This window comes from Chiloscyllium punctatum, chromosome 4 (genome assembly GCF_047496795.1).
Source record: "Chiloscyllium punctatum isolate Juve2018m chromosome 4, sChiPun1.3, whole genome shotgun sequence".
Classification (NCBI taxonomy): domain Eukaryota; kingdom Metazoa; phylum Chordata; class Chondrichthyes; order Orectolobiformes; family Hemiscylliidae; genus Chiloscyllium; species Chiloscyllium punctatum.
In genome coordinates, this window is record NC_092742.1 from 6925516 (window position 1) to 6953421 (window position 27906).

General features: G+C 44.4%; 1 protein-coding gene across 2 annotated transcripts in view; it reads left to right on the forward strand.

Moving 5' to 3' along the window:
* The window catches only part of brf1b (BRF1 general transcription factor IIIB subunit b), a 482080-nt gene that overhangs the window by 377951 nt on the left and 76223 nt on the right, over positions 1 to 27906 (forward strand). For both annotated transcript variants that reach the window (XM_072568024.1, XM_072568025.1), the window contains 2 exons: positions 22935 to 22996; positions 27290 to 27371. In XM_072568024.1, the coding sequence (XP_072424125.1) occupies positions 22935 to 22996; positions 27290 to 27371 (144 nt within the window). The remainder of the gene's footprint in view (positions 1 to 22934; positions 22997 to 27289; positions 27372 to 27906) is intronic.

A 27906-nucleotide genomic window follows, 5' to 3' on the forward strand; every position in this document is an offset into this window, starting at 1 on the left:
ACTTACACACTGAATGGGAAGGTCCGAGGGAGTGTTGCTGAACAAAGAGATCTTGGAGTGCAGGTTCATAGCACCTTGAAAGTGGAGTCGCAGGTAGCTAGGATAGTGAAGAAGGCGTTTGGTATGCTTTCCTTTATTGGTCAGAATATTGAGTACAGGAGTTAGGAGGTCATGTTGCGGCTGTACAGGAGATTGTTTAGGCCACTTTTGGAATATTTTGTGCAGTTCTGGTCAGGTGCAGAAGAGATTTACAAGGATGTTGTCAGGGTTGGAGGATTTGAGCTATAGGGAGAAGCTGAATAGGCTGGGGCTGTTTTCCCTGGAATGTAGGAAGTTGAGGGGTGACCTTATAGAGGTTTATAAAATTATGAGGGGCATGGATAGGGTAAAAGACCAGGTAGACAAAAAATGAGGACTGCAGATTAGATTAGATTCCCCACAGTGTGGAAACAGGCCTCTCGGCCCAACCAGTCCACACCAACCCTCCGAAGAGTAACCCACCCAGACCCATTTCCCTCTGACTAATGCACCTAACACTGTGGGCAATTTAGCATGGCCAATTCACCTATATGGGGAGAATATGCAAACTCCACACAGACACATGGGAATCGAACCCAGGACCCTGGTGCTGTGAGGCAGCAGTGCTAACCACTGAGGCACCGTGCCATGCCAGAGATCAGAGTCTAGATTGGTGCTGGAAAAGCACAGCAGTTCAGGCAGCATTCGAGGAGCAGGAAAATCGACGTTTTGTGCAAAAGCCCTTCATCAGGAATGACCAGGTAAATTACATTAGATTCCCTACAGTATGAAAACAGGCCCTTTGGCCCAACAAGTCCACACCGACCCTCCGAAGAATAACCCACCCAGACCCATTCCCCTATATTTACCCCTGACTAACGTACCCAATTCTATGGGCAATTTAGCACAGCCAAGTCATCTGGCCTGCACATCTTTGGACTGTGGGAGGAAACCGGAGTACCCGGAGGAAACCCACGCAGACACAGGGAGAATGTGTAAACTCTGCACAGACAGGCGCCCAAGGCTGGAATCGAACCCGAGTCCTTAGCGCTGTGAAGCACCACTGGGCTGTTTTCCCTGGAGCGTCAGAGGTTGAGGGCTGACCTTATAGAGGTTTATAAAATCATGAAGGGTGTGGATGGAATAAATAAACCAGGTCTTTGCACTGGGGTGGGGGAGTCCAGAACTAGAGGGCATAGGTTTAGGGTGAGAGGGGAAAGGTATAAAAGAGACCTAAGGGGCAACTTTTTCACACAGAAGGTGGTGTGTGTATGGAATGAGCTGCCAGAGGAAGTGGTGGAGGCTGGTACAATTGCAACATTTAAGAGGCATATGGATGGGTATTTGAATAGGAAGGGTTTGGAGGGATATGGGCCGGGTGCTGGCAGGTGGGACTAGATTGGGTTGGGATATCTGGTTGGCATGGACGAGTTGGACTGTAGGGCCTGTTTCCGTGCTGTACATCTCTATGACTCTCTGATCAGATGGACTGCTTTTTCTGAGATGTGTTGTGTGTTCTGAGGGCAGCTGAGCACATTTGGTGAATGCAGGACCAAGGAGAAGTATGCAGCGCCTCTTTCTGCTTGTTTTAAACATACATTTAAATTTGACGACAGCAAGAAAAATGTCCCCTTCTTTGAACAAAGTCTTTTTTTCCCAGTACCCTGCAGTGCCTCCCTGTTCGAGTAGAAATCTGAGCCCTTAGTTGCAACCACATCAAAATTCAAAAATCTAAACTTTATCCCTAAATCCAAAGTGCCTTACACCAGATGGTAATGTATACACTTTCAGAATGCTGCTTACGTTATATACATATGGAATTGTTAAAGACATTAGAGAATAATAGATACCTGGAGAATAATTGCACATAAGCAACTCTACCCTTGTAATTCAATTAAAGGGCCAGGGTGACGTCATACACCCCCTCGAGCAAGTATCAGTGGGTTTAAGGTATCTGAATCCCAAGGTTGGATTACTTTCTATTATGCACTCCCAGCCTTGAAGAAGTTTTAAATTATTGGCATTTTATTTTGCTTATGTAAAAATATGAATCATTTAATGAATGGTGATATTAGATGTCACATGCTAAGCAGAGGCTTTAAATTTGTACAATGTCTTATGAAGTCTTTGAAGTATCTTGGACCATTTCGCAAACATCAAAGTTAGAACGCAGTGACCTAGGTTGGCAAATGTGCCAGCCATTTTCCATATTAGATTAGATTAGATTAGATTACTTACAGTGTGGAAACAGGCCCTTCGGCCCAACAAGTCCACACCGACCCGCCGAAGCGCAACCCATCCATTCCCCAACATTTACCCCTAACACTATGGGCAATTTAGCCTGGCCAATTCACCTGACCTGCACATCTTTGGACTGTGGGAGGAAACCGGAGCACCTGGAGGAAACCCACGCAGACACAGGGAGAATGTGCAAACTACACACAGTGCTGAGTCGGGAATTGAACCCAGATTTACAAGATGATTAGGGGGTTAGATAGGGTTGACAGTGAGAACCTTTTTCCACGTATGGAGTCAGCTATTACAAGGGGGCATAGCTTTAAATTAAGGGGGGGTAGATATAGGACTGATGTTAGGGGTAGGTTCTTCACTCAGCGAGTCGTAAGTTCATGGAATGCCCTGCCAGTAGCAGTAGTGGACTCTCCCTCTTTATGGGTATTTAAGCGGGCATTGGATAGGTATATGGAGGATAGTGGGCTAGTGTAGGTTAGGTGGGCTTTGATCGGCGCAACATCGAGGGCTGAAGGGCCTGTACTGCGCTGTATTCTTCTATGTTCTATGTTCTATGTCTCTGGCGCTGTGAGGCAGCAGTGCTAACCACTGTGCCACCGTGCCGCCCAAATATTGTAAGATCCAGAAATAGTAATGAGATAAATGATGGGTAAACCCAGACTGTTGCTGAGGGTTTTGGCATGTCTATTTACCCCATCATACCCCTCAGATAGCAAGAAGCTTTTTTTTTCCCCCAGAGTGGGCATCACGAATTCAAGATGAGAGGGGAAAAGTTTAAGGGAGATATGGGTGGGAAGTTCTTTACACAGAGGGTGATGAGTGCCTGGAACACGTTGCCAGTGGAGGTGGTAGAGGCGAGCACAATAACATCATTTAAGATGTATCTAGACAGATACATGAATGGGCAGGGAGCAGAGGGATACAGATCCATAGAAAATAGGCGACAGGTTTAGATAGAGGATCTGGACTGGCGCAGGCTTGGAGGGCCAAAGGACCTGTTCCTATGCTGGAAGGTTCTTTGTTCTTAACCAATCCACCTGTGAGATATGTCCTACCAGATGGTGTAGCAGTTCCTTACAATGGAAGCAATGAGTTTACAGTTCATTCTACAGTTTTATACAATTCATTAGGGCACTTTAAATCATCTTGAAAATTTAGCACGTTTGGTAATCCAGAACCAGGAAACGATCAGAACAAAATGATACTGTGTTGTACCAAAAAGTCTCAAAAAGCAATGAACTCAGACCATTGACATTAACTAAGGCAACGGAAATGACAGCAGCAAACACAGTCCTGTTGACGTTGCGAAGTCCCCCTTATTAATGTCTATGGGCTAAATTAGGAGAACCATCTCACAAACTAGTTAAACAACAACATGACATAGACAAACTTACGGGATCACACTATACAGATAATGTCCCCAATATCACCTTCACTAATTCTGGGAATCTCCTACCCCAATGGGAGGACAGATCCAGCAGAGGTGATGACCCAGTGGTATACAGTTGGTTAGGAGCTCCCCTGGGAGTCTTCAAGATTCACTGTGCACTGTGTGAAGATTAATGGCACAAGGAAATCTATCCCCCACCCCACCTCCCACCCATCCCCTTCAGCTGATGAATCCGTACTCCTCCAATGTGAATAACATTGAACCTATTACTGAGGATGGGGAGGGTGCAGTTGGTAGCCAGGGTGTGGGAATCCTTTGTCCACCCATAAGAGTAGTTTGGTAGCAGCACTAATGATTGAGCTGGTCAAATCCTAAAGGATACAGCAGCTAGTCCGGATCTGTGATTAGTAGTGAGGGAACCAACATAGGGAAGAAACATACTTAACTCCATCTTCACTCATGTGCCTGTCGCAGAGGCATTTATCCATGTGGAGATGAATCCCATTTTCTCATTGAGAATGTCCTGTATTGTGTTGTGTGGTACTATCACCATGCAAAATAGGACAGACTTTGAGTAGATCCAGCAACTCCAGACTGAGCATCCATTAGGTGCTGTGGAGCATCAGCAGCAGAATTGTACTCCAGCATAACCTGCAGTCTCATGACCTGGCAAATCACCCACTCAACCATTAGCATCAAGCCAGGGGGTCAACCCTGGTTTAATGGAGCAGCACCAGGAATACCTAAAAATGTTGTGTGAACCTGGTGAAGCTACTAGACAGGACTACTTGTATGCCAAACAGCATAAGCAGCAAGTGATTGACAGGTATCATGGTTTTGCCAGAACTGCTGCTGCTTGGACCTTTGATACTTTAGAGCTGAAAATGTGTTGCTGGAAAAGCGCAGCAGGTCAGGCAGCATCCAAGGAGCAGGAGAATCGACGTTTCGGGCATCAGCTCTGATCTCCAGCATCTGCAGTCCTCACTTTCTCCTTTGATACTTTAGGCTCACCTAAATAAATTTTACTGCTTACTAAAATATTATTTTTGAATTCTCCCATAGTAATGGTTCCCCTCACATTCTCAAAATCTTTCTCTAAATTCAGTGATCAAAACTACTGATCATACAATATTTATTTTTCTCTTGCGTATTCTACAAATACTGACGTATATATTAATTGATCAGCTTCACTGACAAGCTCCTGGGCACCACTGATTGCCCCTCAGTGTCCAGTCGTTACAAATTATTGTGCCAAATGACATGTAGAAGTTGAAGAAGTCATGTTGCAAGGTTAAGAATTATGAGACTGAATTAGACTACTCTATGGGACAAACACTTCCCATTGTTACATGAGTTAACAGGTCTACACTTTGTAATGAGAGATTGCACTAGTGCATCATTTTGGGTGTAACAATATTCAGTGGCAGAAGTGACCAAGGTCCAAATTCGGGAAGTGAACAAGTTCATTCACTGCCTGTGATGTCACCACTGCATGGTCTTTGAGTGTATCCCTGAAGTTGTGGTGGCAACAAATGCATCTCTTTTAAGATATTTCAGTCATGGTGGTCAGTTTCAGAGTACATTCACACAATTCTGCCTTGAACAAAAAATATACAAAGTTATAATGCATTTTCCTGACAACATGGACAATTGCTCAGCTATGTCCTGTTCATAAAAAGCGGGACAAATCTGACACAATCCTACACTTCTAAACACTTGTTACTGATCATAATATAACCCTCTCCCTCAAGTACTTTCATGAAAACTGATGTTTTTCCCCTACTGAAGCCTTCCACACTGACAGATACATTATTCAACAGTAGCAGAAATTGCTGGAAAAACTCAGCAGGTCAGGCAGCATCTGTGGAGAGAAAGCAGAGTTAATGGTTCAGCTCCAGTGAACCTTCTTCAGAACTGATTGTAGCTCAGAAAAGCTTGGTATATATACTGAAGAAGGGTGGGAGGGGAGGGCAAAGGAGTAAATGAAAACTGGAGGTAGAGAATGAGAAAAATGATTAGAATGGAAATCCTGTCTGAGAGAGGAGCAGAAAGTCTTCATGGTGGGCATGGCATCTGATTTCCAGCATTGGCAGTTTTTTGGGGTTTTTTTTGGTTTTGTGTTTAACTCACTGCCACATCTCTCCCAGGTATGTCCTCCTTGAAGAAGCTAAGGACAGCAGATTTCCTTCGCTAAAGGGGCATCAATCCATTAGCTACATGGTCACCATGTCTGATACAAACTTTTATTTCAGGTTTATTTCTTCACAATTTAAATAGTCCAGCTGCTGTGTTGGGATTTGAGCTCCTACGTCTGGATCAATAGTAGTGAACCGATCAGTAACATAAGCTTGGAACTGTTCTATAAACATGGAGACTGCTCTCTTTAATACTAGAATACCATACCAGTCTCCAATTCATCCCCACTCTCAAAAATCCTCTACATATTGGTGTTAGGAGGAATGGGAGGTGATCTTCGTTTAATGTCCAAGATTCTCAGGGGATTTGTTTGGGTAGACACTGAGCAGATGTTTCCCCTCATATGGGTATCTAGAGTTAGGGCACAGTGACAGAATAAGGGTTCTCTCTTTAAAGACAAAGGTGAGGAGGAATTTCATTCTTTTGAATGACAGATGACACTAAAGTAAGTGGGAAAATAAGTTGATCGATTAAGGTTAGAAGCTGAACACTGCTCCTTAATGAATCCAAGAACCCTACATGCAGGTAAAGGTTATTTGGCCCATCTGATCTCACCAAACCTTCAAGAGCACCCCACGCTATCCCTGTAATACCATATTTCCCATGGCTAATCCATCTAACCTACATATTCCTCGACAATTTAGCTTGGCCAATTCACCTAACCTGCACATCTTTAAACTGCGGAAGGAAACCAGAGCACCCAGAGGAAACCCATGCAGACACTGGGAGAATGTGCAAACTCCACACAGTCACCCACCCAAGGCTGGAATCAAACCTGGGTCCCTAGCACTGTGAGGCAGCAGTGCTAACCACTGAGCCATCCTTTGCAATGAAGAAAGAAGAAATTTGCAAATGGATATTTATAGGATTAGGTGAATGGGCCAAACTTTGGCAGATGAAGTTTAAGGTGGATCAGTGTTGGATTATCCATTTTGGTCAGAGGAATTGAAAGCGCAGCAGGTCAGGCAGCATCCAAGGAGCAGGAGAATCAACGTTTTGGGCATAAGCCCTTCATCAGGATTCCTGAAGAAGGGCTTGTGCCTGAAACGTCGATTCTCCTGCTCCTTGGATGCTGCCTGACCTGCTGCGCTTTTCCAGCAACACATTTTTCAGCTCTGATCTCCAGCATCTGCAGTCCTCACTTTCTCCCAGAGGAATTGAAAGGCAACATATTATCTAGATGGAGAGAAACTTCAGAGTGCTTTAGTGCAGAGGGATCTGGGTGTTCTCTTGCAAGAATCACAGAACACTAGTATGGATGGACAGCAGATAATAACGGACACAAAAGGAATGTTGGCATTTACTGCTAAAGGAATAGAGTATAAAGGTAGGGAAGTGTTGCTGTGACAGTTGCTGTATAAGTGAGACTGCTTCTGGAGTGTTGCATGCAGTTTTAATTCCTTACTTGAAGTGGGGTCTAGTTGTATTGGAGGCAGTTCAGAGGTGGTTCACTCGGTTGATTTTAGAGATGATTTGCAGTTGAGAGGCTTGTCTTATGAAGAGAGAGTGAACCGTTGAGGACGAGACACTCTGGAGTTCAGAAGAATGCGAGGTGATCTAATTGAAGTCTATAAGATGCTAAAGGGGATTGACAAAGCAGATGTAGAGAGGATGTTTCCTCACGTGGGACAATCTAGAATGAGAGGTCACAGTTTGAGGATAACGGGTAGCAGATTTAAAACAGAAGATAAAGAGAAATTACTTCTGTCAAAGGAACGTGAATCTGGAGAATTCACTCCCCCCAGAGTGCAGTGGGTGCTGCTTCATTGGGTACATTTAAAGAGGAGTTAGTAAAGGGTTGAAGGGTTAAGGAGAGTGGTCGGGAAAGTGGAATTAAGGCTGAGATGAGATCAACCATGATTGTATCAAATATGGAGCACGCTCGAGGTACTGAATGGCCTACTTACAGAATCTTTGGACTGTGGGAGGAAACTGGAGCACCCAGAGGAAACCTGTGGAGAGACAAACAGTTAATGTTTTGAGTCCAGTGACCCTCCTTCTTCAGATAAACCCGTCTGACACACTCCCTGGTGTCATACTGACGGTTGTTCTTCAGTAATGAGAAGTCTCTGTGAAACCCGGTCTGTTCATACTGGTGTCTGAAACCTCAGCACTCTGCAAAGCACAACAAATGACCAAGGCTGTGTTTGTTCTTTAACAGACACCACCAAAATAGACTAACCTATAATTCATCTCCCTGTGTTGTAATGTGGGACCTTGCTGTGAAGGTTAGTTGTCATGCTCACTGTTTCTACATAACATATTGAACCCTTTGTTTGTACAGCGTTTTGAGGTGTCTTGAGGATATGATGGAAGATGCTTTCTTTCTAGAGTGAAATAAATAGAGGGCTTTAGGATGATTGCTGCTGAAACCTCAAATCTGTGCTGATTCTTTCAAATAATTTCTTCCTTGTACTCTGAAAATGATTAGTAATTACATTTTAAAGTTAGACAGAAGCCCATGGGTTTAGGAGCAACGTGCTGCTGGCTCTGGCTAGTATTGAGACAGTCATTCAGGCTTTCAGTTTAAAGCCTGGTTGGTGCAGCTCCCAGATATTCAGGTGTGACAAGGTGCTATCGTGGGCTGCTGGTGTGATAAGTGGGATGAAGCTGGAAGGGTGGGAGAAACGAGTGGGGACCTACGGCGACTTATAGTAAAATGCATCTGTGCTACCTGCTGCACAATCCTGACAGAGGTCTACATACCACTTCTGCAGATGTGAAGAATGCCCTAGATGACATTTATAAACACTCTGGAAGTGAAATTGCCTGGGCCTTTCTACAGCATGGCCAGCAACTTCTCCTCCTTGACCTATCACCTTCATCCCCTCCCCCACTCACCCATTGTACTCTATGCTACTTTCTCCCCACCCCCACCCTCCTCTAGCTTATCTCTCCACGCTTCAGGCTCACTGCCTTTATTCCTGATGAAGGGCTTTTGCCCGAAACGTCGATTTCGAAGCTACTTGGATGCTGCCTGAACTGCTGTGCTCTTCCAGCACCCACTAATCCAGAATCTGGTTTCCAGCATCTGCAGTCATTGTTTTTACCATTTTACAACTTCAACCAAGCCAACCTCAAGAATGCTGCCAAAGTACCACAATCACATCTCCTGCCCCACCAGAGGACCGAACATCCCTGAAGTTCTGGTGGCAACTCCCACAAGCATCAAAGACACCTACTGCTCCATCCCCATCGGCCTGTTGCAAAACCAGACCACAACACTGTTCCTCCTCCCAGCTTACAAACAGAAGCTGAAACTGGAGGGTCCTTCACAGAAATAAATACAGTGGTCATCTGAGGCAGTGGAAGAGCATCTCTAGGGCTGTTTGGAATCAGTGGACTGTACCGCGTTCAGGCACTCAGTGAAAAACCTGAAGTACGGTACCACCATCACAGGCTTCATGCTGGAGGACTGCATGCCAAAGACATCAATCCGGGTGTTCTCCGACTGAAAAGCTGCAGGAAATCCATTCCCTGCTGAAGACCAGGCATGCAGCATTCAATTCGGATGACTCAGACGTACACAGGAAATCCCGATATGACCTCCTCAAAGCCATCAGGGATGCCATGAGGCAATACGCTAGAGACCCAAACCAACACATCACCTGTGGCAAGGCCTTAACAACATTCCGGGATACGAACTGAAGCAGAGCAAGATAGTGGACAAAGACACATCCCTCCCTGATGAGTTCAATCGTTTCTATTCTCAGTTTGAGCAGAAGGCCAGTGGAGCATTGACAGCTGCCCTAACGGCCCCAACACACTGCTCCTTCGGTTACCGCTGCAGACATCAGATCAGTCTTCCTGGCAGACAAAGCGACAGGCCCGGATGGTGTCCCTGACTGTACATACAGATCCTGTGCAGCCCAACTGGCGGAGGTATTCACTGACATCTTCACCCTCTCCCTCCTGAAGCCCACCATCCCAATACCTAAGAGAGCACATGTAACGTGTCCTAATGACTACTGAACAGTGGCTCTGACCTCATGAAGTGCATTGTGAGGTTCATCATGGCTCATATCAACTCTAGCTTCCCAGCCTTTCTCAATCTCCTGCCAACTGATGTAACAGGTCCACAGCAGATGCTATTTCCTTAGCCCTACACTCAATTCCTGGAATGTCTGGATGATTAGGGACACCTACATCAGATTCCTACTCATTAACAACAGCCCAGCCTTCAACACTATTATCTCCTCCAGACTGATCTCAAAACTCCATGACCTTGGTCTCAGCTCTGCTCTCTGCAACTGGACCGTCAGCTTTCTGACCCACAGATCATAGAACATAGAAGAATACAGCGCAGTACAGGCCCTTCGGCCCTCGATGTTGCGCCGATCAAAGCCCACCTAACCTACACTAACCCACTATCCTCCATATACCTATCCAATGCCCGCTTAAATACCCATAAAGAGGGAGAGTCCACCACTGCTACTGGCAGGGCATTCCATGAACTTACGACTCGCTGAGTGAAGAACCTACCCCTAACATCAGTCCTATATCTACCCCCCCTTAATTTAAAGCTATGCCCCCTTGTAATAGCTGACTCCATACGTGGAAAAAGGTTCTCACTGTCAACCCTATCTAACCCCCTAATCATCTTGTACACCTCTATCAAATCACCCCTAAACCTTCTTTTCTCCAATGAAAACAACCCCAAGTGCCTCAGCCTTTCCTCATAGGATTTTCCTACCATACCAGGCAACATCCTGGTAAACTTCCTCTGCACCCGTTCCAGTGCCTCCACATCCTTCCTATAGTATGGCGACCAAAACTGCACACAATATTCCAGATGCGGCCGCACCAGAGTCTTATACAACTGCAGCATGACCTCAGGACTCCGGAACTCAATTCCTCTACCAATAAAAGCCAGTACGCCATATGCCTTCTTCACTGCACTATTTACCTGGGTGGCAACTTTCAGAGATCTGTGTACATGGACACCAAGATCCCTCTGCTCATCCACACTACCAAGTATCCGACCATTAGCCCAGTAATCCATCTTAAACAGTGCAGGTAAAGAACAGTACCTCCTCCATGATAATCCTCAACACTGGAGCTTCCCAAGGATGCATTCTCAGTCCCCTAATGTACTCACTGTACACCCATGACTGTGTAGCCAAATTCCATACAAATGCCATCTCCAAGTTTGCTGATGATATCACTGTGGTAGGATTTCAAACAACAATGAGTCAAAATACAGAAAGGTGACATAGTGCATTGATAACAACCTCTCTCTCAGCATCAGCAAAACTGAAGAACTGATCATTGACGTCAGAAAAAGTATGTCTTTACTTATGATCTGCCTATACTGATCACAAACAAAGTTTTTCACTGTACTTCGGTGCACGTGACAATAAATCAAATGACAAAGTACTTGCTGTATCCCTTGGAGTTCTCTGGGAAGGTCTCCATGCCCGAACTGAGGAATAGCAGTTGGGTTTGGATGGAACAAAATTACTATCTTTGAAGGCTTGTCTTGCCTCCCCTGGGAAATCTACGTGAATGGAGCAAAGGTTGAGAGCGGCAAGTTCCTCGGAGGACGATAACTGAAAACCTGTCTGGGACGTCGCACATAAATGTGATGGTCAAGAAGGGACAACAATGCCTTTTCTTCCTCAGACTGCACAGGAAATGGGAGGTAATGCCTGGTCTGGGGGATTTTAGCTATGAAGAAAGATAGACTTGTTTTGGAATGCAGGAGGTTGAGGGGCAACCTGATAGAAGTTTATAAGATTGTGAATGGCATGGATAGAGTGGAAAGTATGAGGCTTTTTCCCAGGATGGAGGGGTCAATTACTAGGTGACACAGGTTCAAGGGGCAGGGGGGGAGTTTAAAAGAGATGTGAGAGACACATTTTTCACACAAGGGGTGGTGAGTGCCTGGAATGCGTTGCCAGAGGAGGTCGTGGAAGCAGACACATTAGCAGCTTTCAAGAAACACCTGGACAAATACATGAATAGGAAGGGAATAGAGGGATATGGATCCTGTAAGTGAAGGTAGTTTTAGTATGGAAGGGCAAAATGTGTCAGTGAAGGCTTGGAGGGCCAAAGGGCCTGTTCCTGTGCTATATTGTTTTTTGAAATATGGCATGTCCATAAGGATCCTCACCAACTTTTACAGATGAACCATAGAAAGTATTCTGTCTGGGTGCATAATGGCCTGGTATGACAACTGCTCTGCCCAGAGCCATAAGAAACGACAGAAGGTGGTGTGCACATCCCAGACCATCATGGAAGCCAACCTCCCATCCATGGACTCCATTTACACATCTTGTTGCTGCAGAAAGGCTGCCAATTTCATCAAAGACCCCTCCCACAGCGGAAATTATCTCCTCCAACCTCTCCCATTAGGCAGAAGACAAGAAGTTTAAACACACATACTAACAGGTTCAGGAACAGCTTCTTCACTGCTGAATGGACTCTCTAACTTTAACTAATGTTGATCTTGCTAATGTTCTTGCCTAACACACGTCCTATGCAGTGTAACTTGCATACCTCACTCTGTCCAAGTTTTTTTTCACCCTATGCTCTGTATGTCCTTCCTTACTATGATCTGCCTGTACTGCTCACAAGCAAAGCTTTTCACTGTACTTAGGTACATGTGACAACAAATCAAATCAAATGACAAGGTCCTTGCTGTGTGTCCTTGGAATTCTCTGGTAGAGTCTTCCTGCCTGAACTGAGGAATAGCAGTTGGGTTTGGACAGAACAAGATTACTATCTTTGCAGGCTTGTCATGCCTCCCCTGGGGAATTGCATATATTTCTGGGCTTCTGGAACGATGTGAATGTGTTGTAAAGAGTGCAGAAGAGATTCAGAAGGACGGTTTCCAGGATGAGCGAATTGAGTAATGGAATTACATGGGAGACATTCCGATTGTTTTTGATTGGAGAGGAGAAGGCTAAGGAAGTAGGCACTAACAAATCTAATAGGCAATTTGGGAAAATACCCTTTCCCCAGAAAGTGATGAGAATGTGAACCTCGCTATCACAGGGATTATCTATTTAATCAGAAGCTAAATAGTCACAAGGGATAAAATAATAGAAGGATATGTTGATGAAATTGGGCTTTTGGGAGGTGGGTGGGAGAGTGTGGTGTGTATGGGAACCTTATGTGAATCAGGCCAATAGGGCTGAAGGGCCTGTTTCTGTGCTCTCAATCTATTTAATTATGTGCCCATAAGGAATGGATGAATTTCAAATCTGTGAATAATATTTTAAGGACCCAAGCTTCAGAAGGCCCAGATCAGAAACGTCTTCTACCCTCTTGCTTCGCGATTGCAAAGGAACTACAAACCAGTCTCTGCTTCAATCTTCCAATTACATTTCAGTGCCTGGCTTTTGATTCTGTTTTCAAGAGAGATCTTTTCTTAATTATAGAAATTGAAATTCCACAAGAGAGCGGAGGTTTCTGCTTGGGAATATCATGCAGTTTTAATGAGATTGGGAATGGTTTACACTGAAGCACAGGAGGAGCTGAACGACAAAGAGTCACAGACTCTACTGTCTGCTAAAGTTCTTTTTGGGCTTTTCTTTCACATGTGCTGGTCAGGTTTGATTGAAGGGCTTTATTGTTTCCAACTAAGCTTAGGCAAGCCAGTACACAGCAGGAGATACTGGAGGGTCCGTGCTGAGCTGGGAGGAGCAAAGAGCTGGCTGATGCCTCTCTATGGTACTGAATTCAGGTCATTCTAGTATAACGTGCGCTTCATCAATGTGAATTGGCTATAACATGATTAACGAATTGTGGACGCTGTTTGGATAATATGAACTTTCTACTGAGCGAGTGGAGCGATTTTTCTTTTACAGCGATCTAGCACTTTCCCATAGCACGAGGTCACAGACGAACACAACTGTCACGTATAGCCGAACGACCTGTAGAGAGAGCTCACTGGAGGTATGGCAGTGAGTGAGAATGGCAATTCTTCCATCAGTGGGTACATCTGCTCTCTTTCAGATGAGATATTAAGCTATCTGCTTCTGGTGGACTTAGAAAAGCTCTCCTGCTCTTGTTTCAGTAGAGCCACTGTGGGATCTTTTTAGTCTCCCAGCCAATATTTTTCTCTCGATCAATACCTGAATCAGAATATCTGGCCATTGTCATGTTGGTATTTGTGAGAGCTTGCTGTGTGCAAACGCACTGCAATGTTTTCTGCATTATGACAGCAATACGTCAATGACTGAATAGCATATTAGACATGTATATGTAGACTGAGATCCTGCCTGGCATCTGTATATGAGCACCTGGGGGAAGCATCAGCCACAATTAGAGTCATACAGCATGGAAACAGACCACTCAGTGCAACGAGTCCATGTTTTCAAACTAAAGTTGTCCCATTTACCTGCGTTTGGCCCAGATCCTTACCTGTTTTAGCATCACTAGTAATTGTAGTACCCCACCAGCACTGGGGTGGGTCACAAGTTTATAATTAATGTTTGATACTTCTGTCGTAAAAATAAATACTGGAAAAACTGAGCTGGTGTGGCAGTATCCGTGGACAGACGATATGGTCTCTTCTGCAGACCCAGAAGCAGCTGGAAGTATGACAGGTTTCATGCCATTGAAAATGAGGATGGGAAAGTAGGACAGAAAGGACTAGGTAGAGGTTGGGAGAACCTAACTAACAAAGATGTCTTTGGAGTAATGGAGTAATGTTGCAAATAAATAAGGAAATGGTCCAGAGTTGTTGTTCATAGCAAAATAAAGATCAGCTCCAACTGAAATCAGGAAACATGAGAACAAGCTGCAGACTAATACTTGAGAGATGGGGAACCTAATTCACCGTTTAAAATTAATTAATCCAGTGTTGAATCCTGAAGGCTGCTGGAAAGCTGAAGTGCTGTTCCTTGAGCTTGCTTGAACCTCACTGGAATACTGCAGCAGACTGAGAAGGACAACAGAGAGCAAAGTGTTGAATTCAAATGGCAAGTGGCCAGAAGGTTCAACCATGCTTGCAGACTGAACTAAAGTGTTGGGCAGCATTCATTTGGTAAAGGACACTGCATGGTGAGATATTTCTTTGAGGTGAATGATGCAAAATCTATTGTAATTAGGGAGGTTTCCTCTACATTAAGAAGCCCAAAATTCAATCATTGAAGGAGGCTTTCTATCCTCTGACACCAGAGTTGACGTGTCTTCCCTTTCTCCAACCTTCCTCATGAGTACCAGGAGCAACTACTGTCCCTTCATACCCTTTTGCACATTTCCTCCAATCTCTCATCATAGTAAAGGTATCTGTGAAATAGTAATGTTTGTTTAATGTTACTTTTTGCATGTTTTTTCTTTAAAAATGCCAAAGACTTTGTGATCTGTCTTCTGCTCAGTGGGTTCTTACCAGCAGTTTGTGACTGCTGGGCAAAGGGGTTTTCCATTCTGCTCAGATACCTGAGGGAGTCTTTAATAGATGTGCAAATGTGGAGGAAGCTACATCTGGGGATTGGCAAAGGAGCCAGCATGGGACCATTAGATAATGACATTCAAATGTGCTGTAGGGCTGCAGTAAATCTTTCTTCACTTATAGTTAATCTCAATTATTCTCTTTTATATCTCGACAGAAAGTATTCAGTAGCCTGTGTGACTGATGAATACTTTAAGTAACTTCTATAATTTATAAAATAACTAAGTTAAAGTGTAGTGCTCAACTGTTCTCTGTATTAACACAAAAGATACAGAAGGATTGGAAGGCTGTTGTGGTATGGTGGCAGAGTCCATACCTCTGAGTCAGATGTGCTGAGTCCAAGTCCTACCTGCTCCAGATATGTATCATAACTTATCTGAACGTTTAATTGGAAATATTCATTGAGGCATTGCGGAAAGCATTCACTGAGTTTTAAGAATAATACCAGAGGTGAGAAGTTGAATCTATCGGAATCGATTGAACAGACTGGATCTCCATCTGGAAGTGGGAGGATCTGATCGGGGTTTCAAAAATTGCCAAGTGTTTGAGAGGATAGATGTAGAGAAGGCATGATCACTTGTGAGGGAACCCAAAACCACCAATCGTAACCAGAGACTAGTTACTCATAAATCCAATGGGAATGCAGGTGAAAGCTCTTTACCCAGAGAATGGTGAGATTATGGAACATACTGCCATGTGAAGTAGTTTAAGAATAAGCGGTCTCCCTTTTAAGACTGAGATGAGGAGAAACTATTTCAGTCAGGGTCATTTGCCTGTGAATTCTCTTCCCGAGAAGGCAATGGATACTGGGTCATTGAACTTATGCAAGGCAGTGTGGATTATATTTTGTTGATAGCCATTTACTCTCTTGTCTATCTTGAAGTTAGTTACATCAGATGGCTGGATGCAATGCAACGGGGTGCCAACAGTATGGGTTCAATTCGCACATCGACTGAGGTTACCATGGGTTTCCCACCTCTCCCTTTGCCTGCGACCTAGTGAACCCCAGGTTAAACTCACCACCAGTACTGTATCTTTAATGAGAGAGCAGTCCTTTGGTTGGGTAAGAGTATAGCATCTTTACCCCTTTATACCAAGGGCTATGGGTATGACTCCATGAGATTTGGAAAGGTGATAATTGTATTTTTGAAGCTAATTCCCAAATTAAACGAATGGCTTGGAGGTGGATAATGTGTTGCTGGAAAAGCGCAGCAGGTCAGGCAGCATCCAAGGAGCAGGGGAATCGACGTTTCGGGCATGAGTTTCCTGAAGAAGGGCTTATGCCCGAAACGTCGATTTCCCTGCTCCTTTGATGCTGCCTGACCTGCTGCGCTTTTCCAGCAACACATTTTTAAGCTCTGATCTCCAGCATCTGCAGTCCTCACTTTCTCCCATTGATAATAGTGCTGAGTAAGATTTGAGCCACATTTGGAGGAAACTGTGGCTTGGTGGCATCGTCACTGGATTAGTAATGCAGAGACTGATACTCTGGGCAGATGGGTTCAAATCCCACTACTGCACTGGTAGAATACAAATTCAATTAATACATCTGGAATTAAAAACTGGTCTCTGTAATGGTGACCATGACAACCATCAAAACCAACCTGGTTCAATATCCCTCTTTAGGGAGGGAAATGTGCTGTCCTTATCTGGTCTGGCCTACACATGACTGTATCTTTAATGAGAGAGCAGTCCTTTGGTTGGGTAAGAGTATAGCATCTTTACCCCTTTATACCAAGGGCCACAGGAAAGTGGTTGATTCTCAACTACCCTCTGAAGTGGCCTCACAGGCCACTGCATTCAAGGGCAATTAGACATGGACAACAAATGCTAGTCTTGTCAGTGAAACCTGCATCCTATGAAAGAATAAATTACCAATGATGCAGTGTTTATTCCAGCCCAAGTCCAGCCTGCATGGTGTGGAAGACAGTGAGGCAGGAGTAGAGGATCTGAGGGAGGTGGTAGTAATGTTACTGGACTAATAACCCAGAACCCTAATATTCTGAGGGCTTGGGTTTTAATCCTATCAATAAAAATCTTCAGTTAAAAAGCTAGCCTAATGGTGCCACAGAAGTGCTGTTGATTGTTGCAAAAATCCATCCTGTTCACTTTAGGGAAGAAAATCTGCCATCCATACATGGTCCGAGTTAATGATCCTTACCTCCATGTGAGTCCAGACCCAAAGCAATGTGGTTGATTCTTTACTGCCCTCTACGTAATTAGGAATAGACAATAAAAGGTACTGGCCCTGTCAGCGACGTCCGCATCCCATGAATGAATTTTAAAAAGAATAATCACTCAAATGAGGTGAATTACTGAGGAGAGGAACCATAGACGAGTGAGGACAGGAGGCCACAGTTCACAGTCCTACCTTCTGTCAGCTTCCACTGACTGCTGAGTTACTGAGTGCCATTGCTGTGATCTGCAATATAGAAACCTTATGGGACTGGCCTATGTTCCACCATCATATCCTAACATGTAACCAAGAAAGTCCCCAACAGGCAACCTTAAACTGCTGAGTTAAAATGGCAGAGAATGAGGTGCAATGGATAGTACCTAACATCCAATTCAACCTTTCTCCTGCCCTATTCCCACCAGACATGTAGAATTGCCAGCCTAAAATAGAATGGCCTTGCACAGGAGTCAATTCAGCCCATCATGCTTGTGCCAGCTCTTTGAAAGAACCATCCAGTTAAATCACTCTGCTCCTTCCTTCAAGCCCTGGAGAAAATCAAACATTTAGCAAGTTCTATTTTCCAAGTTAGTGAATAAGCTTCCATCCACCCTTATGTGCCATGCATTCCAGGTCATAACAACACACTGTGTCAAAGAAATTAAATTCAAAAAGTGTGTTGCTGGAAAAGCACAGCAAGTCAGGCAGCATCCAAGGAGCAGGAGAGTCAATGTTTCAGGCATAAGGTCTTCATCAGATTCCTGATGAAGGGCTTATACCCGAAATGTCAACTCCCCTGCTTTTCGGATGCTGCCTGACCTGCTGTGCTTTTCCAGCACCACACTTTTTGACTCTGACTCTCCAGCATCTGCAGCCCTCACTTTCTTCTAAAAAAATTAGATGCAAACTTATCTTTTTCTCACTCATGCGTAATCAAACTCTTGAGTTCCAGGCTGGAATCTAAGCAGTCTTGGGTTATACTCAGTACAAAGCACCCCTCTACAATTGTCTCAATTAGACTGCAGTATGAACTCAGTCCTGGGTACAGGTTGTACTATATACATAGCACCCCTCTACAAGCCTCTGAATTAGACTCCAGCCTGGAACTCTGCTGGGTATCTGTCATTCTGTTTGAATACATTTCCTGCCTCAGTTTGTGAAGTGCTCTCTGTTCTCACTCTTGGATGTGAAAGCGCTGACTCTGGCTTTCCTCAAAGGAAAGCTCCTTCTGGCAGGATCAGCACACGCCATAATGGGGCCATTTAGAAAGCTGGGTTTCTTCAAATAAAAACTCAAAGTCTTAATCCGTTCACAGTGTACAGCTAGCATTTCAAAGCAAGGTAATGTCCCGTTGTACCTGCAGCTGGGATCAATCTGTGTTCAATTACTGTGATATTTCACTGCTGTCCCCTGAAGCATGGACCCATAGAATCAGGAGCACTACACCTGCTCAGAATTAATCATCACTGTAACCCGTTCACTGTTAGCATCAATAAGAGGCAGTGATGTTGAAGTTCTGAGATCCCAATGAATAACGGCAGGAAGATTTAATATTTTTGTTAGGTTTTAATTTGACTATTGAATAATGAATGGGATTTTTGAACAGTGCTCTGAATATCCTGCTGGCTCTTGGTGTGCAATCTTGTGCATGCACTGTCCTGTTATAGTTCCCCGCCAGAACTAGATCTCAAAGAGGGTCGGTCAGTATTTTACCTGGTATTGCAGGACTTTGCTCTCTGCTGAGTGAGCTGATTTCAGGGATATGTTGACGGGTTTAGATATGTTAAATAAGAGTCAATAACTGCAGGACATGAATTTAAAATAATTGACAGGAGAACCTGTGATAACACAAAACCAAGTGTTTGTTTCTTATTCAAGGGTTTACAGGTTGTTGGAGGGAATTCTGAGGGACAAGATTTACATGTATGTGGAAAGGCATGGACTGATTAGGGATAGTCAACATGGCTTTGTGCATGGAAAATAATGTCTCACAAACTTGATTGAGTTTTTTTGAAGAAGTAACATAGAGGATTGATGAGGGCAGAGCTATATGACGTGATCTATATGGACTTCAGTAAAGTGTTTGACAAGGTTCCCCATAGAAGACCAGTTAGCAAGATTAGATCTCATTGAATACAGGGAGAACTTGCTATTTGGATACAGAGCTGGCTCGAAGGTAGAAGACAGAGGGTGGTAATGAAGGGTTATTTTTCAGACTGGAGGCCTGTGTCCAATGGAGTGCCACAAGGATCGGTGCTGGGTCCTCTACTTTTTGTCATTTTTATATAAATGATTTGGATATGAAATAGGAGGTATATACTTAGTAAGTTTGCAGGTGACAACAAAATCAGAGGTGTAGTGGACAGCAAAGAAGGTTACCTCACATTACCATAGGATCTCGATCAGATGGGCCAATGGACTGAGGAGTGGTAGATGGAGTTTAATTGAGATAAATGCAAGGTGCTACATTTTGGGAAAGCAAATCTTAGCAGGACTTATACTTAATGGTAAGGTCCTAGGCCATGTTGCTGAACAAAGAGACCTTGGAGTGAAGGTTCATAGTTCCTTGAAAGTGGAGTCGCAGGTAAATAGGATAGTGAAGGTGGCGATTTGTATGCTTACCTTTATTGGTCAGAGCATTGAGTATAGGAGTTGGGAGGTCATGTTGCGGCTGTACAGGACATTGGTTAGGTCACTGTTAGAATAGTGTGTGCAATTCTGGTCTCCTTCCTATTGGAAGGATGTTATGAAACTTGAAAGGGTTCAGAAAAGATTTACAAGGATGTTGCCAGGGTTGGAGGATTTGAGCTACAGGGAGAGGCTGAATAGGCTGGGGCTGTTTTCCCTGGAACGTTGGAGGCTGAGGGGTGACCTTCTAGAGGTTCATAAAATCATGAGGGGCATGGATAGGGTAAATAGGCAAAATCTTTTCCCTGGGGTGGGGGAGTCTAGAACAAGAAGACATAGATTTAGGGTGAGAGGGGAAGGATATAAAAGGGACCTAAGGGGCAACTTTATCACGCAGAGGGTGGTACGTGTATGGAATGAGCTGCCAGAGGAAGTGGTGGAGGCTGGTACAATTACAACATTTAAAAGGCATCTGGATGGGTACATGAATAGGAAGGGTTGTGGGGGATATGGGCCAAGTGCTGATAAATGGGACTAGATAAAATTGGGATATCTGGTTGGCATGGATGAGTTGGACCCAAGGGTCTGTTCCTGTGCTGTGCATCTCTATGATTCTTTGCGAGGCAGAGATAGAGTGGATAGCCAGAGACATTTTCTCAGGGTGGAAATGTCTATCACGAGGGGGTATAATTTTAAGGTGATTGAAGGAATGTTTCGGGGAGATGTCAGAGGTAGGTTCTTTACTCAGAGGGTGGTGGGTGTGTGGAATGCACTGCCAGCAGTGGGAGTAGAGTCAGATACATTTAGGGACATTGAAGCGACTCTTGGATAGGCACATGGAAATTAGTTCAATAAAGGGCAAGTAGGTTAGTCTGATCTTAGAGTAGGATAAAAGGCTGCACAACTTGGAGGGCTGAAGGGCCTGCACTCTGCTGTACTGTTCTATATTTGCAATGTGCTACCTGATAGCACAGTAATATGTTTCAAAGAAATTGGGAAAATATTAAGGGAAGAAAAAAGTGCAGAGGTGTGGGGATGAGCTGGAAGTTGGACAAACTGGATTGCTTTACAAAAGCTATAGTAAAGATGAAGTGGGCCGAATGGCCTCCCCCTATGTTGTGCTATTCTATGTTCTAAAGGGACCAATCAGTCAGGGTTCCTGTTTCTGGGCATTATTAGGTGACCCTGTTTAGACAATTTGCAGTTGAATGGTGCACAAGGATAATGTTCAGTCGAACATAGTCACACGGGATGAGTGGCCTGAAACTCCGCTGCTGAGATTCAAACTCAGAAAGACGTTCAATCCTGTGAACCACAGCAGCATAGCCAGAGCCTGTGAAATCATATATTCTTGCTTCGTCCTCCACGGCTACACCTCTTACCTCCCTATCTCTGTCCTCTAGCTCTCGGATTCTCCCAAGGGCTCTGCACTCCCAATTCTGGCCTCTTGTCCATCTCCTTTCAGTTTGACCCACCACTGGTGGCCATGTCTTTTAGTTGCCTTCAGCTTGGAAATCCCCCCAGTAAACATCAGCATCTCTCTGCTCCTCCTGGGCACTATTTAACAACTAGCTAGCACTATGACCAACATTTTGGTCATCTTTATGATGAATTATGTGTGATTTTTTTTTATATATTTTTTTTTCAGAGTTTGAATTTCAAACTAGTGGGGGTTGGTGACTTTTTTTGTAAAATTTGGGGAGAGAAACACAAAACTTAAGAAAGTTCTTCCTGGAACCATGACCTAATCTAGCATGTGTCAAAGAGCGGGGAAACAGCGTATTAGTGGAAAATAGTTTATGTTGCACTGAGTTTATGAGTGGTGGAGGAAAATTGAGAACTATTACCTTGATTTTAGTTAAGGATAATCAAGGATTGATTTAGCTTCGGAAACTCAGAGTGCAAGTTTTTAAATGGTTTGAAAGACTGTGACTGGGGTCAGAAACACAATATAATTGCCCTGCCCAGGAAGGAATAGAGAACAGTTCAGGAAATAAGTTGCCTCAGTATAATACTGGATTAGTGGTGCTGGAAGAGCACAGCAGTTCAGGCAGCATCCAACGAGCAGCGAAATCAATGTTTCGGGCAAAAGCCCTTCGCTGCTCGTTGGATGCTGCCTGAACTGCTGTGCTCTTCCAGCACCACTAATCCAGCATTTGATTTTCAGCATCTGCAGTCATTGTTTTTACCTTGCCTCAGTATAATGTTCATTTGAGAAAGAGCAAGAGTATTTGGTTAGAAACTGCAGGTGATTAAAAGCTGAGCAAGTCGAAGCTTTCAGTTTGCAAGCATCGTGAAGAAGGCTTCACCATTTACAGGAAAGAACCGGGTTAAATTGAATCAGTTAAGTTGAACATGAAGATCTGAGAGAGTGGGCTAATCTCTCTGGATTTGAATTTCTGTAAAGAGGTGGTGTTTGAGAGTAGAGTGAAGCCTTTGTTTTGCTGTGTGTCTTAAGATCTTTTGAAACTGTGTTCTATATTTAAATAGCTTGCTTTGTTTTATTACTGTTCTTTTTATGTAATAAACTTCTGTTTGTTTTAAGAAAAGTATACAGCCTCCTGTGCTCATGTTTCACTGGATGAACTCCACGTTAAATAAGAAAAAAAAATCTATCAAGCCAGATTTCACTTTGGGATCTGACTGTCCAGTAGTCATGTCAGTGAGGGTCATAGTACCTTCCTAATATTTTGACTTGTTAACTGCTTTTGTCTTCTGTCATTTTTGCAAGAAGCTTCTGAAACCTTTCATCGTCATAAAGGAACTCTATAAATGCAAGTTGTTGTTGAGTGAGCTCAGCTAGCTGAACAAACACTGGGCCACCTTTTAGACGGTCAGTAAATGTACTGAGCAGGTGTTTTTATTCTCACTACTCACAGGTGTTGATCCTCAGAAAGGTGAATTGGACTTGAATGGCATCGATGACAATGAAATCGATAGGGTAAGGTCATTCTGTAGCCCTTATGAAAGGTAATGTGAGATTGTAGATTACCTTGTGTTAAAAAAGAAAAGGTAAAATGAGCAACTCTCTCACCATCTGCACCAGCTAGTTGTCAAAGAATCTGGTTTCAACACCGTAATCACATTTAATGGTTTCTCTTTTCTCTTCGTAAGCCCTCATTTGGGATAAGTAACTTTGTATAATAGCTTATTGTTACTCATCCAGAATATCATATAGTGTTAGGATCGTACAATGTACTCAGAATGATAGCTTTTTATCTCAGAGAGTTGGATTCTGAATCAGAAGAGCAGATGAGGAGTAAATTGTCATTTGCACCCTGTGATTCTCTCTCACTCCTCCTTTCATCTCTCTTTCTCTCTCTTTCGTTTTTTCTCTCTCTCTCACTCTGTCCAGAACATGCACCCTCCCCGTCCTGCACACACCTTACCCTCTGCTCTGTAGCCATCCCCTGATGTAGCTGCATTGCAGGTTTGATGGTGACACTGAATAAGATTGAAGTTTAATTTCCTAGCACTACCATCTCTCAGCTGAGGAACATTGTGTAGAATAATTCACTTTTTTGGTTTATATTTTTGTTTTGATATTGGGAAGGTTTTGATAGCATTGCCTTCAGCAATGGCACACTGCCTTACAGAAGGCTTTGCTATTGTGACTTTCCTTTCACTGAGATAGCAGTTCTGATGAACAGGGACAGAAAAAATAAATCAGCAAGAAACCATTGTACCACTTACTGTTGGCAGTTTGCAATGAATTGTAGGTAGATCACCCACCTGACTATCCTAAATTAAACCACTCTCCCTCTCCCATCACACCTGTATGGAGAACTTTAAAATCCTACCCTAATTTGTGTACCTTTCCATGCCACCCCCCCGCCAGGTCTGGAAACTTATCCAGCTTTCTGACCTTCCCAGAGTCTTATCCATCTAGCTGCACACAGAGAGTCACCTACAAACATGGCCTCTTTTTTTAGATTAGATTAGATTCCCTACAGTGTGGAAACAGGCCCTTCAGCCCAACCAGTCCACACCGACCCTCCGAAGAGTAACCCACCCAGACCCATTTCCCTCTGATGAATACACCTAACATTATGGGACAATTCCCCATGGCCAATTCATCTGACCTGCACATCTTTGGATTGTGGGAAGAAGCCGGAGCACCTGGAGGAAACCCATGCAGACACTGGGGGAATGTTCAAACTCCACCCGGACGGTCGCCCGAGGCTGAAATCGAACATGGGACCCTGGTGCTGTGAGGCAGCAGTGCTAACTACTGTGCCACCGTGTCACCTTAATATTCCTCACAATCCCAGCACACCAGTTAAAATACATTGCTTGCATTGCATAGATTCCTGGGTTCTAATAGGAGGAGCTTTCACCAGTGGAAGCGTGCTGGTGGCATCCTGACCATTATAGCAAACTGTACATTCCCTTACTGACATCTTAATTGGGTCTTTGCCCAGTTAAGTATTACCTGTTTTGCTGAGGAGTTGCTGTATTCTCCCACCCTTGGTATATCAGCAAGCTCTCGAGGCCTAACAGTAGTGAAGAAATGGGACCACACCCTCAACATGGCACAGATAAAACACTGAACATTCTGCTCTGCTCAAAATCCGCCCCCCCCCCCCCCCCGAACTAAAATCAGACCTGATTCAAGGTGAAAACTTAAGTACTGCGACAATGTCATAGGGGCAGGAAATTAATACTCAAGTGTTTGGATATTCTTTGAGCCTGCTTATGACAATATTTGATTCCACTGCTGTGAAAGAGGGCATGGACACATTCATCTCGCAACGAGAAGGGCTGCAGGCAGCTCAGCATACTTGTCTGACTTCTGGACTGTTGTCTCTGGCGTCTGTCTGAGGCTCCGTCATTACATGTTGCATCATTTTAAGACATTGTTTTCCATCTGTTCACTGACAAAGCCTAGCTCCATCTCATCATCCCCTTGTGTTACTAAGAACACTTATCCAACATCCAGTTCTGGCTGAGCAGAAATTTCCTCTCCTTAAACATTATGAAGACAGTGGTGTAGTTGTAAATGCCATGTAAAAGTAGTGGGGGAAGTGCCAAGAGACCTTGGTGTCCTTGTACACCAGCCACTGAAGGTAAGCATGCAGGTGCTGCAGGCCCTCAAGAAGGCAGATGGAAAGCTGACCTTCATAGCAAGAGAATTCAAGTACAGGAGCAAAGCTGTCTCGCTGCAATTGTACAAGACCTTGGTGAGACCACACCTGGAGTATCGTGTGTAGTTTTTTGTCTCCTTTTCTGAGGAAGGATGCTCTTGCTATAGAGGGAGAGCAGCGAAGGTTTACCAGACTGATTCCTGGGATGGCAGGAGTAATTAATGAAGAGAGATTGGATCAGTCAGGGCTATAGTCATTGGAATTTAGAAGAATGATGGGGGATTGCATGGAAACCTATAAAATTCTAGACCGAGTAAATGCAGGAAGGATGTCCCAATGATCAGGAAGGCCAGAACCATGTCTAAGGGATGTAGAGAAAGTGATGACTGCAGATGCTGGAGACCAGAGTTGAAAAGTGTGATGCTGGAAAAACACAGCAGGCCAGGCAGCATCCGAGGAGCAGGAGAATCGACGTTTCGGTCATAAGCCCTTCTTCAGGAATGAGGCTGGTGTGCCAAGCGGGCTGAGATAAAAGGTAGGGGGGAGGGAATTTGGGGGAGGGGCGCTGGGAATACGAGAGGTGGAAGGAGGTGAGGGTGAGGGTGATAGGCCTGAGAGGGGGTGGGGGCAGAGAGGTCGGGAAGAAGATTGTAGGTCAAGAGGGTGGTGCTGAATCCAGGGGTTGGGACTGAGATAAAGTGGGGGGGAGGGGAAATGAGGAAGCTGGAGAAATCCACATTCATCCCACGTAGTTCTGCCTAGGAACCCTCCAGCCACAGGGGATGAATGTGGATTTCTCCAGCTTCCTCATTTCCCTTCCCCCCACCTTATCTCAGTCCTAACCCCCAGATTCAGCACCACCTTCTTGACCTGCAATCTTCTTCCCGACCTTTCCGCCCCCAGCCCCTCTCCGGCCTATCACCCTCACCCTCACCTCCTTCCACCTATCGTGTTCCCAGCGCCCCTCCTGTAAATTCCCTCCCCCCTACCTTTTATCTCAGCCCGCTTGGCACACCAGCCTCATTCCTGAAGAAGGGCTTATGACCGAAACGTCGATTCTTCTGCTCCTCGGATGCTGCCTGGCCTGCTGTGTTTTTCCAGCACCACACTTTTCAACTAAGGGATATGGAGTCTACCTCTGTGACTTAATTGAGCCCTACAACCATCAGATTCCTACACTCACTCCTCCTGTGCAGCCCAGATTTTAACAGCTCTGTTATTAGTGACTATGCCAGAGGAGGTTTAGTACCTGGAATGGTCAGGTTGTCTTGTGAGGAAGGGATGGACAGGCTATAGCCTATAGACTGGAGAAAACTGAGACTTGATTAAATCATAAAATTCTAGAGGGGGCCTTTACAGCGTGGATGGGGAGAGGATGTATCCTCTTATGGGGGAATCTCGAAAAAGGCATCTTGGTTTAAAAGTCAAGGGCTGTCCATTTCAAAAGATGAGACCAAACCTTTTTTTCTGAAGGTAAAGAGATTTTGGAATTCTCTTCCTAATAAGGTGATTGCTCTTGTGGCAGAGGTAAATGGAATCTTGTTAAGCAATGGTGGTGAAACCTCAGGGGAGATGAGGGAATATGGAGTTGCGGTTGCAGTCATGACTCTATTGAATGGTGGAGCAGGCTCGAAGGGCTGAATGGTCTATTCCTACTCCTGATTCATTTGTTATACATTGAGCTGCTGTAGCCCTAAGCTGTGGAATTTCTCCCTGAGCCCCCCTCTCTCTTTCTCTTGCGCTTGCGCTCACGCTTTCTCTCTCTCTCTCTCTCTCGCGTGCGCGCGCGCACGCACGCACACACACACACACGCACGCACACACACACACACACACACACACACACACACACACACACACACCTTTCACAACTCCTTTATTAAACTCTACATAACCCATAACCCTACCTCCTTGACTTATGAAATGTCTTAAGATGTTTCACTGCATTAAAGGAACTCTATAAATAGAAGTCGTAGGAGGGACTTAATCAGTCTTTGTGACTGAATGACAAGGAATGCTAATGTGTCTTCAATTATCTGTCAGAAAGTGGTGTATTGCTGTTCTTTCACTTTAGCCATCCTGAAGCTTCATCAGCTCCTTATGCAGGTGACCTTCAGCTGTGATTGTATCTTGTCTTTTTTTTTGTGCAGTATCTGCTCAACGAGAAGGAGGTGGAAATGAAAACTGAGCTGTGGCTGAGAGAGAACGCAGATTACCTGAAGGAGCAAAAGGGTGAGTGTTTGTGAGAAAGATGGGAAAGAATTGGAAAGGGCAGAGGAGTTGGAGAGCCAGAACTCTGACAAGTGTGTTTCTAAGGACAAGGGTAGAATGGAGCAGGGAGATTTGTGACATGTTCCCGGTTCACATCAAACCGTACAATCTGGAATCAGTGGGATTAAATCAAGCTCAATCCCAAATTCAATTCCAAATGCCTTTTTTTTGTAGAAATAAAAGCAGGAAGTGCTATAGGTTAGTGGGAGGCCAGTGGGAGGCCAGTGGGAGGCCAGTGGGAGGCCAGTGGGAGGCCAGTGGGAGGCCAGCAAACCCAGTGAGCGGGTACTCGTCAATGGAACCTTCATCCAAAGTGTTTCCACATGCTGACAATTGGCTTATCTCCAGCATTTTCGGCTTCACCAAGAGGTTTCAGAAAGTGGTTTCCGCCTCCACCATAAAGCCACATCACCTGTAGTGCATTGTGATTTTTGTTAATTCATTAGGCTAGATAACATCTGCACAGTTAAAAGTATGGAATAAGTAATGAGCTGTG